Source organism: Corvus hawaiiensis, chromosome 19 (assembly GCF_020740725.1).
Source record: "Corvus hawaiiensis isolate bCorHaw1 chromosome 19, bCorHaw1.pri.cur, whole genome shotgun sequence".
Classification (NCBI taxonomy): domain Eukaryota; kingdom Metazoa; phylum Chordata; class Aves; order Passeriformes; family Corvidae; genus Corvus; species Corvus hawaiiensis.
This window is the reverse complement of record NC_063231.1, coordinates 1,058,902-1,069,698: the sequence shown is the minus strand read 5'-3', so window position 1 is coordinate 1,069,698 and position 10,797 is coordinate 1,058,902. Positions and strand designations below refer to the sequence as shown.

At 61.0% G+C, this 10,797-nt stretch overlaps 1 protein-coding gene across 8 annotated transcripts in view; it reads right to left on the bottom strand.

Moving 5' to 3' along the window:
- BAIAP2 (BAR/IMD domain containing adaptor protein 2) overlaps nucleotides 1–10,797 on the bottom strand; it is a 39,742-nt gene that overhangs the window by 2,379 nt on the left and 26,566 nt on the right. The window contains exons 7-15 of one of the 8 annotated variants that reach the window (XM_048323865.1): nucleotides 9,154–9,306; nucleotides 7,505–7,732; nucleotides 6,656–6,857; nucleotides 6,028–6,229; nucleotides 5,868–5,936; nucleotides 5,518–5,680; nucleotides 5,236–5,334; nucleotides 3,872–3,906; nucleotides 1,519–1,566 (exon numbers count right to left, since the gene is read on the bottom strand). In XM_048323865.1, coding sequence (XP_048179822.1) covers nucleotides 1,539–1,566; nucleotides 3,872–3,906; nucleotides 5,236–5,334; nucleotides 5,518–5,680; nucleotides 5,868–5,936; nucleotides 6,028–6,229; nucleotides 6,656–6,857; nucleotides 7,505–7,732; nucleotides 9,154–9,306 — 1,179 coding nt within the window. In that variant the 3' untranslated portion in view covers nucleotides 1,519–1,538. Of the gene's footprint in view, nucleotides 1–1,518; nucleotides 1,567–2,183; nucleotides 3,391–3,871; nucleotides 3,907–5,235; nucleotides 5,335–5,517; nucleotides 5,681–5,867; nucleotides 5,937–6,027; nucleotides 6,230–6,655; nucleotides 6,858–7,504; nucleotides 7,733–9,153; nucleotides 9,307–10,797 lie in introns of those variants that run through there. The other 7 variants (XM_048323864.1, XM_048323863.1, XM_048323869.1 and 4 more) reach the window with 7 other exon arrangements.

Sequence of the window (10,797 nt, the reverse complement as noted above, 5' to 3'; positions counted from 1 at the left end):
ACCCAGCTCTGCACCGCGCTGCTCTGGGGAGCAGGGGGTTATGGCTTCACCTCCTGGCCACGGGCAGAGCTGGCGGCTCCCTGCAGAGCCCTGTGCTGCCTCTGGAGAAGTTAATATCCAAGAGGAAGAGTGTGGGACACTAAGGACACCTGGATGAGCTCGTCAGAGCCCAGAGAGGCTGACCTTGGGTTTCACCTACCTGGGGTGTCCCCAGCACCCTCCGGCTGCCATTGTCACTTGGCCAGGATGGGGTACAAGGACTGCCTTGGCACGGGGAGCGGTCACAGGAGAAGGAGCCTTACCCCTCTCCAGGTCATCCTCTCTGTCCTCTCCCAGCAGGAGTTAATTCCAGGAGGGTGTGGGCAGCTCTGGGGGTCCTTCTGGCTGCCTGGGGCCATCGGGTCTGAACATGCACCAGGCAAGGAGCCACCAAGGAGCCCCCTGTCCTCCCTGCAGCCCCTCGGTCTTGTCTGCTCCCTCCCCAGGGAGCCACAGAATCCTTCTCCTGTCCCCAGTGGAAGCAATGGCCACAGCCCCCCCCATCAGGCCCCACAGCTGGGCTGCTGGCTGGTCACCCACCGTGGGGGCACAGCCCTGCTCCCCCTGACGTGGGTTCAGGTAAAGTGCTATGGTTACCATGTGCACCTGGACCGAGCAGCTTTGGGATGTCCCCAGAAGCTTTGGAATGTCCTCCCAGAGGAGAAGGAAGATGCTGGGACCTCCACCCCTCTGGGACGGGCACTCACTGTCAGCTCCTGGCCCTCTCTCTGCTACCCCTCACCTCTCCACGTTCACTTTTTCTTTCCTTAAAAGATAAATGACTTTTGCTTAAAAATAGGGTAATTAATTTCACACCTAATTAATGCAGATGCTTAGATCACTTTCCCTCCCAGGAAGCCAAAATAGATTTTCAGGACTGGAGGGAGAGGAAAAGTTGCTTTGATGAGTCACCCGGGGCTCATTTAACTATTTCTGTACTGGCAGAGAAGAGCCACTGGGATGGAGCCTGCAGCTCCAGGGAAACCAGCTCATGGATCAAAGAGAAACGGGGAAGCTCTGCAGTGCCAGCGAGGAGGGTCTCGACTCCTGGGGAGGCTCCTGCATCCCTGGGGCCAGGACGAGGAGGCTCCTGGGACGAGTCTACAACAAAAAAAGCTGCTCAAAAAACTTGCGGTTAGTGCGGACGTGCCCCGCCCCGCTGGAGCGGGCTGGGGACAGCGGCGGACACCGGACACCTACAACCAAAGAGCTGGTTACGGAGAGCGGGGGAAGCGCAGGAGCAGCTCAGCATCCCGGGAAGCGCAGCCGCGGCAGCGGGGCGAGCAGCCGAGCAGCAGAGGCAGCCGGGGAGCCCCGGAGCTCCCGCCAGCGGGACGGGGACAAGCGGTGACTGAGGGAGGGGACGCGCTCGGCCGGGTGCAGCGGGAAGCAGAGCGGTGGCACCGTCCCCGCGCAGCCCCGCGGCCGCACCCGCTGCCCAGCGCACCCAGGGCTCGGCCCCGCGACACCGTCACTTACTAACTACGGGCAGGGGCACCTCAAAACCTGGCCACTTCAACATCGGGGCTGCAAGGGAAACAGAAGGCAGGTTGGAGGACACCGGGACGCTTGATGGGAACAGAAGGTCGTGGTTAAGGAGAGACTTAAGGCCACGAGCCGGTGGCCACCCGGCTCGAGAGCCCGCTGGCCACCCCGCACGCAGCGCCGGCGGGCAGAGGAAACAGGAGGAAAAAGAAGAAAAAGGAGGAAAAGTCGTGTTTATTAAGTCGCTGGTGCTGTGAGGAGGGGAAGGAAGGGCACGGCCAGCCGGGAGCTGTGGGAGTGCAGCGGCCGGGCACGGCGGGGGCTACGGAAGGGAGGGGGCGGCTTCCTTCCCCCCGTGCCGGCCATCGCCGCTTTCCCACCGCCGGGAAAGCGCAGCCGGAGCCTTGGCATGCGGGAGCAGTAGCAGCATCATCCCCTCAGATGCTCAGGGACAAGGCACCCGGCCCTAAAGCAGCTGTCGCTGCTCCCGCTCAGCGAAGCTGTTTAGAGCCGGCGGGGCTGGGCGCGCACAGGCAGCACCCGGCGTCCCCAGGGATGGAGCAGGGAACAAAAACATGGCCTGGGATTGCGCGGTGGGCGATGCAGGCGGTGAGGGCAGCACGCAGGCACGGCAGCCGAAAAAGACACCGAGGCCCAGCTCAATGCAATAAATAAAACTTTTATTCAAACAATAACTCAGTACAGGGCACAATTCTCTCTGGCTTTTAAAAAAAGGTTTTTCAGCACTTTACAATCTCCACACAGGCTTTGCTAGGGCTGGGTTTGTGGTTTTTTCCCCCTCTACATTCAGTCATTCATCGTGAAATATCCTGGGTTAAAAATCCTTAGCAAAATTCGGACATCGATGCAGGAGGGGCTCAGAACAGTGTGCCCGTAGGCGAGGAGATAACCCAAAAACTGGTCCGGGGGGGGTCTATTGCCAGCAATGTCCCAGTAAACAGGCAATGTCAGAGGTCTTAAAAATCACATCAGAAAAAAGCGTGAACAGCTTTGCGGTGGAGACGGCCACGGGCACTGGGAGGGCTACGGCCGGGCTAGTGCGGGAGCGGGACCCCCAGTGCGGGGTGGGAGCCCCCCGGGCACTGCCGAGCCCCCCGCGGGGGCACAGCACTCGCTCAAGCCCGGTTTGGGGATGCGAGCACGTCCTCGGAGCCCCAGCCCTAACGTGAGGTAACAATACCTTGCTACAAAAAATATATATATATATTTATAAAACAACCAGGAGTAACCCTTCCGGGGGGGTTCCCACGGCCGGTGGGACCCCAGCCCAGAAGCAGCCCTTTCCCCGGGGCGGGAGCTCTGTGCCATCCGCTTCTCCCAAAGCCACCGCGGTGGGATGGAAGCGGATCGGGCCGAGGGGGAGGCGCGGGGACGCTGCCCCCTCTCCGGGAACGGCATCCTGGGCGCGGGCATCCCGGATGCTCAGTAACAGTACGGACACCAGAGGCCATGCATATGTGATCCAGTCTGGGAGTTTGGTCCAGGCTCGTGCGGGGCGGCCGGCGCGGCCCCGGGGGGGACAGTGCATCGCTAACATCACACGGGAGGACAAACACCGGGTCCCACTAAGTGACAACTGCACCTGGGCTGCGAGCACAGACCTGGCAGCAGTTTCTGCTCCAAAAAGGCTTCAGAAACAAGGGCACTGTGAACACCAGGGAGGGGTGAGAAGCACCATGGTTTCCTTGAAGATCACAAGAGTTTCAAATCCAAAAGAAGTAGAGTAAGAGAAACGAAAGGGAAGGAAAAAAAAGGGGGGAAAGAAGCAGAAAGCTCTTCCAAGCAGCAAGGGGCCGCCGCGAGCCCAGGTGTCCTCACACCGTTGATACCAAACTGCCACTGCCGCTGCGGAACAAAGCACAGAGATGCCAGAGTGGCCGCGGGCAGCACCGAGCCGGGAGCCCAGCTCCCCTCACGGCACTGCGGGACCCACCACGGACAGGCGGCGAGCTCCACCCAGCCACGGGCTTGAGCTTAGCCCCAAGAGTGAGACGGGGCAGCTTCGAGGCAGAGGGGATGGAGAAGGTGCCGGGGACAGACCCCGGAGTGTGGGCTCTCCGTGGCTTCACTATCCAGGCGTGAGCCCGGAGGAGGTTGGGAGACGCGACTCTCTGGAGGAGCACGAGGTTGGGGACACCAGGGCTGGCCCTGGGACTTGCCCTCCCTGGCTCCCCCCACTCTCACAGGTGAGACCTGGCCCCAACCCAGTCACTGCCAGTCCCCGGGGAGCCTGTGCAGGGACCCCTGCGAGGACACAGCCCCACGGCTTCGCCCACAGCCAACACCAACAGTTCGCAGGGAATGTGACAGGAAGGTGACATCTTACCTGCTGACAGACCTCGTCCCGTAGTCATCGAGACCCTGTGGAGAGGAGGGGAGGAAGCACAGTGAGGGATGTGTGGGCTGTGCCTGCTCAGGTGCCACTGGAGGGTCACATGAACAAACCAAAGTGCATCAGGACCCAGGGCCAAGAGCTGATGCATTTGGAGAGGAAAGGGAGATATGGAGATGGTTGGAGTGGGATTCAGACAGCAGGGAGTGAAGGTCACCACTCTCTGTGGAATTTATCTGGTCAGACATGGAAAAGCGACAGCTGGGAGAGCCCTGCCCTGCCCTGCCCTGCCCAGCCCCTCTGTGGAACAGAGCTCTGGCTGCTGCTGAGATGCTGAGACTGTTGGAAAGGGACTGCACGACTGAGAGACACCAGTGAAATGTTCTGTGGAAAGAGGGGTTGTCTGTATTCACTCCCACCAGAAACCCACAGGGTTTTGGACCATTTTCTCCTTTAGCCGGTGCTGAGCAGGCTTTGCAGGGAGGGACCAAGGGGCAGACGGGACCAGGCCTAGAGAACACCCCTCAAGGACATCCCTCCTTGAGCAAGGGCCTGCCCCGGGATACGACTGGAGCAGCTCTGCTCTCCATGATAAACATGGGACCACTCCAGGGAAGAGGGGGAGTCTCTGGCCTTGGAGCTGGCCATGCACCAGGGATCAGAGAACCACATTCCCACCTGCCCAGGAATGCTCCCAGTCACAAAATACCAACCCCAGCAGCAAATCCTTGCAAACAGCAAGAAGTGGGGCTGTGCTTCCACCCCACTCCCTGCATAGAGGACAGATCCCAGCTGACAAGCACTGTTGAAGGGTCGGTGCTGACTGGCCGTTTCTCTCCCTCCTCATCCTCTCCCCATCTGCCAGCACGTGATGCCAACGCAGCTCACGCCACTGAGCTCATTCTGGTGGGGAGAGCTCCACTACACCAGCAGCTCCTGGGTTAGCTGATCCCATCTGCTCGTGCATCCTCCCTGGCTTGTTATCCAAGAAGCCCTGGGCTTGCTTTGGACACTCTGGAATCCTGTCCAGGATCTGCCCCAGTATCCCCACGGGACCGTCACCGGCTTGAATTGGCATGTGCCAGAGAAAACACTTCCAGCTGCCTGTGAGCAGCCTGTTTCTGGTGGGAGACTCCCATGGAGTCAGCAAGTGTTGTCCTTTGGGGGTTTACGGGGCCATTTTGTGCCACTGGCCCTGCGCCTTGCCCGTTCCTCCCCATCCATCGGCTCCCTGCATCCCTTCACCCCAGGGCAGGTGCTCGGCAGGAGCAGGGCCCAGGCAAGGCACGTGGTCACCAGGCACAAAACAGCCAAATTTCCGTAAATCCCAAGGGAAACATTGCGAGCGTCGGACTTACAGCTGTCGACCTAGTGTAAGGCTTGTAGTGAGCGGAGGGTGCTTGGCAGAGGCCACTGGAATAGTCTTTAATTGCACACCCATAGGGCATTAGGTAGTCCTAAAACAACGAACAGAGGTTGGAGAGCCGCCCTCGGCACCCCCACGCAGCCGCAGCACGGGAGCGCTCCCACTCATCCCATCCCAGCCACCGCAGCAGGGGCTGTGCCCAGGGACTTGCTCCGGCATCCCCCATTCCTAAACCGTCCCCCCGGAGTGGGAGAAGCCGGCGGGAGAAGCTCACCTGGGAGAAGGCGGGCACGGCCACGCTGTACGGCCGCTGCTTGAAGGTGTTGCCGCCCTGTGCCGGGAAGGCCTGGGAGGCCATGCCATAGTCCGGCGGCGGAATGGAGATGTCGTCCTTGTCCAGGAGGTTGCCGGTGCTGCTGCTCTTCCCCTGCTGCAGGCTGGGGGGCCCAGAGCAGAGGCATCAGCTCCATGCAGAAACCCCCAGGCCACCCATCCACTCATTGCAAAAGCCACCCAGAGCCAGCAACCTGTCCACCCCCCCGTGCTGTGAGTTATTCCTCACAAGAATTCCTAATTCCCATCCCAAGCACACAGACTCCCCATCACCCAGCACGATGCTCCTACCTGGTGTGGACCCGCTCGCTGCCATCATTGTCAAGGACCCGTGTGTAGGAGAAAGGAAACCAGCCCCTCCTGAAAGGCAAAGGCGGCGATGAAGCCAAACCCAGGTTTGTCCACGGAGGATCCAGACGAGGCTGCTCCCGAGGACACCCAGCACACTCACATTTTGGTTTTCTCGCTCTCTCCGTAGTGCCAGCCGTCCCGGGCCTCGGGCACCAGCAGCGTGATGAGGTCGCCCTCCTTGAAGCTCAGGAGGGTGCTGTTATCCCCAGCAGCGTGCGAGAAAATCGCCTGCACCCTCGTCCGGCCGTTCCTCTCGAGCCCGGCGGCCATGGAGCTGGAGCGTGGCAGTGTCTTGTTTTCAGCTGGGGGAACAGAGACCAGTGGGTGCCCCAAGTCCTTGACCCCAGGACCATCCCCAGGCACAGGACAGGCCCCGACCCCTCCTTATTTCAGCCCAGGTCCCACTAAAACCTTCAGTGTGACTCACACCTTCCCCCTGAACAAGCAGGATCAGACTTTGGCATCACCCACCAGCCGCAGCAAAGGGAGCAGGTTCCCTGTGCCAGATTCCACATGATGTTCCTCCTGGAAATCCTGTGAAACCCCAGGGCAGAGCCCAGCTCCAGCATTTCCTAACGCCCAGGTCAAGAGGCACGAGCAGCGCTTGGCACTGAAGGGATGCTGTCGGTCACGGTCCCCTTCCCACCAGCACCCCCAATGACCATCCCCACGCGGTCCCCTGCAGCAGGGGCGGCTCCGGGACCCCGGCAGCGAGGCCGGGGCCTCACCTGAGGCGTAGCTGTTTTTCGCTGGCACGTTTTTGCGAACTGGGAGTGTATTGGAGTAAGAGTCACTCAGCTGCTTCTGAGGCTGGGGAGGAGATAAAGATTTGGGCTGTGCTGGCTTCATCTCAGACCAGTGGTTGTACCCATCGCTGTCAGGGCCTGAGACTCCGTTCATCACTGGCACGGCCTCCTGCGCCGACATGCGCTACGGAGAGAGGAGGGGAGGGGGACACGGGAGCGGCGTCATGAGGGCATCCCACTGCAGCTCCAGGGGCATCCCACTGCAGCTCCCCAGTGGGACACAGCTCCAGGGAGAGAGGCAGATCGGAGCTTCATCCTGTTGGGTTTACTTCCCAGCCAAACCAAACTGCTCTGGGGGGAGCAGTGGGGTCACCTCTATGGCATTTTATTGCTCTGAGCTCCCCTGCTGAGCTCCACTGCTCAGCTCGTGCCCCCACATCAGGGGGACACTCTCTTCTGAAGGGTCCTTCATCCCATGGGTCACTCCAGGCCTTTCTCCTGCAGTTACTGGAGTACCTGGGTTCAGTCCCACAGTTCAGGGGCCAGCCTGGACAGGTGAGTCCAGCTTGTGGGTTCCCCAAACAGCCCCTGGGAGCCCCTGCTCTGCCAGAGCTCAGTGACTCCGGTGGGATGAGGCGGGACAGGCTGCCCATCCCCACATCAGGCTCCTTCCCACATCCCAGGATGGCACAGCACGGAGCTGCCCATCCCTGCCATCAGTGACAGTCCATCCAAGGGCAACTTGCCGAGGACAGCGGTGACACCGGCCCGGGCTCATCCCTCTGGCTTTGCTCAGAAGGGCAGGACAGCTTCCACCACAGAGATACTTACTCCTACAAAAGGTGCCAGCTCCGGGGGGACAGGGAGAGGTTTGGCACCAGGGATGGGGTCAGAGATGATGAGGTTGGACTTGGATGTGGACAGAGGGCTGGGCATAATGGTGCCATTGCTGCTGGCAGCCATCTGCTGCATCAGCTGTATGGCGCGGTCCGGGATCTTGTTGGGATCCGAGCAGGATTGCTGCCACAGCGGCAGCTTCTGCGTCAGCATCTCCTTCCCCTGCAAGAGGAAAATGAGGCATGAGGGCACAGGGTGCTCTGTCCCCCTCCCTGGGCAGCACCACATGGATCCAGGGCTGAGCTGATCTGGGATTGATCAATGGCTCTGTGCATGGCATGGGCAAGACAACACACAGGGACATCCTGCTTCAGGATCTGATGGCAGCAGAGCCAGGAAGGTGTCATGAAGAATGGGAAGGAGGGAAGGAAAAGGTAATCCATCTCCCTGTCTCATTGCAAGATTTCCTGTGTGCAGCATCTCCAGGCTGCTGGGAGCTGGGCAGGGAGCCGGGCTCCACGTGGAGCAGGGAAATAAAACCTGCCCGAAAGGTTGGCAGGGCACAGCCGTGCTCCAGGCTGTCCCCACATCCCCAGGGATCAGCTGCTTCTTTTGAGTGCTCAGCCCCAACAGCCTCCAGGCCCCTGCGCTGCATCCCAGCCCCACTGCTCCCTGCCTGCAGGACTGGCAGCCACCTGCTGCCATGCTCCAAGGGGGAAACAGATGGAACCAAACTTGTCTTTGTTCACCCAGAATGTACAAGCATCCCGCTGTGTGACTCAGAGGGGGAAGATGTCCCAACCTCCCCGAGGTCACTCCCCAGTGCAGCAAAGGGTGACCCCATGTCTCTGCTCTGCCTCACCTGGAGACAAAATATGGTCCCGCCTACCAAAACCCCTCCAAATCCCATTTCAAAGCCCCTGCACGTTTCCCCAGCATCAGCCATTGGGTCCAGCCTCATGATCCTGTGGGGCATCCTGCAGGCACCACGGGCAGCAGCAGGCTGGACACCCACCACGTTCTGGACAAGCCACTTCCAAAGTCTCTCCTGCAAAATCCCCCTCCGGTGTGCTGCTGCAGCAAGTTTTTGATTCGTTCCTGCTGACCACCAGCCCTGGGGGGTATTTTCCCCTCCTGCACTACACTCGCCAAGCCAAGCATGGATCCAGCCTGTGGATGCGCCAGGACAGAGCTGACTAATCCCAACTGCCTCTGCTGCTCCAGTGCCAAGCGCGGCGGTGACAGATGGCTGCTGTGAGCCACGGAGGGCGGTGGCGGGGAACAACCAGAACGGAGCACGAGGCTGCGGGAGCAGCACCGGCGCTCCCAGCCCTCGTCTGGATGGATTCTGCTCCAGACCGATGCGGGTGCTGCCGCTTCCCAGGCGGGCAGGGGGCAGCTCCAGCCCTGGTCCAGGAGATGTGGGCAGCCATGGGCAGGGGGGATTTGGAGCAGCTGCTCCTGCTGGGGCATCTTCCCCGGGGTCACCTGCTGGTCCATCACCCCCTCGGTCCCTCGGGCTGCAGGGGCTGCACCAGCCGTGGCTTTTAGGATATCAGTCTGTTCTATGGGATGCAGCTTGAGCCGGGAGCATCCACCCAGCGATGGGGCAGCCAGGACCGGCTCTGGCGGGTCCGACTCACCTTGGCGTGGTAGGTGATGGCGCTCTTGGCCACCGCGCACTGTTTCTCCACCAGGAAGCAGAACCGTCTCCTCTCTTCCGTCAGAGCTGTCTTGTAGCCATCGGAGACGTAGTTTTCCAGCTCCCCTTGCTTGTTGCTGATGGCTTCGATGTACTGGAACAGGGAGAGGAGCAGGGAGGGGGCTGCCGGCACCGCTGCCCACCGAGTGCGGGGCAGGGCGCAGGCGGGGACCCCGGCACGGGACACACACGTGTGCCTGCTCAGCCCCCCCGGCCCGCCCTTACTCATCGGAGCCCCCCACGCAGAGGCGCTGACTCAGCCCGTGGGCTGCACGGGACGAGCTGTACCCAGCGGCCGCCCGCTCACCACCCGGGCTCGGAGGCGCTGGCGGGGGCTGGGGGCTGCCCCGATGGCCCGGGACTGGCAGCGGCCCCCGCAGCCCCCGGCTCGTCCCTGCCAGCGCATGAACCAGTGGCTCCCGGCCCAGGCTGAACGCCTCCGGCACCTCCCCTGCTGCCCGGGCTGTGCCGATCCCTGCCTGCTGCCGGGAAGGGGGGGCTGCAGCGGGCTGGCACGCGGACCCCTCCAACACAGCCACCAGCACCTCTACCGGCAGTGCCTTCAGTCCGTATTTACCACAGGGGACACAGAGATGGTGCCAGCGCAGTGCCACACACTGGCACAGGACCCCCTGGCTGTTCCCTGGTGCCACACCCTGGACTGGCAGACACTGTGGCATTGCCAGTGCCAGCAGCCGGAGGCTCCTCCGCTGGCTCCTGCTCTCCCGACGTGATGGGTGCCAGCACGGCTGTGCCACGCTGGGCTTTGCCAGCACCACACCTGGCCCAGCAGCAGCACCCAGGCCGGGCTGGGGGAACCCGGCTGCTTCGCCCTGTGTGATGGAAAGGTGGCACAGGGGACTCCAGGGACCACAGGGCAGCACCAGCGTCCCTGAACACAGAACACACGAGGTGCCCCCAGCTCCCTGACCTGGCCACTTCCTCCTCCCTTCATCCCTTTGGACGCTCCCAGCTTCCACCTGCGATGTGGCACCAGGAAAGCAGCTCTGAGAGCAGCATCTCTCACCCATCGCTGTCCTGCACTGTGACACCTCCTTGCCACCATCTCTTCCCTAGGACAGTGGCACCACAACGCTAGAAAGCAACGACACCCCCAGCCCAGGCAGGGCTGGACCTGCTTCAGGCAGCCCAAGCTTCTCTGAGACGGGAATTAAACTGGAAATTCAGGGCCCAAAGCAGCTTTGCTGCTTCTTCACAGTTATCAGTTATTTTTAGCATGCTACAATATTTATTAGCAGACACATAAAATGGAGCAAACCAACAAAAGCAGCAAGATTCAGTGACATCCCAGACTTCAAAGGGGGATTATTTTGGGGCTCCCACCCTGCTCTGAGCACCCCCTGAGAGCAAACCCTGTGCAGGGCTCGTGCCGGAGCCAGAAGGTTTTGAGTCTCCCCACATGCACCAACCTGGGCGAGGGAAAGGGGGTCAGTGAGAAACAGATTGAAAACCCAGTTTGCAACCAGCAACCCTGTCTCAAGGAGAATTCTTCCCTCCAGAATGAGAAAATCCAGTGCAAATGCCTGTGGCCAGGAAGAGAAATAAGCGGAGGCAACTGAGCTGA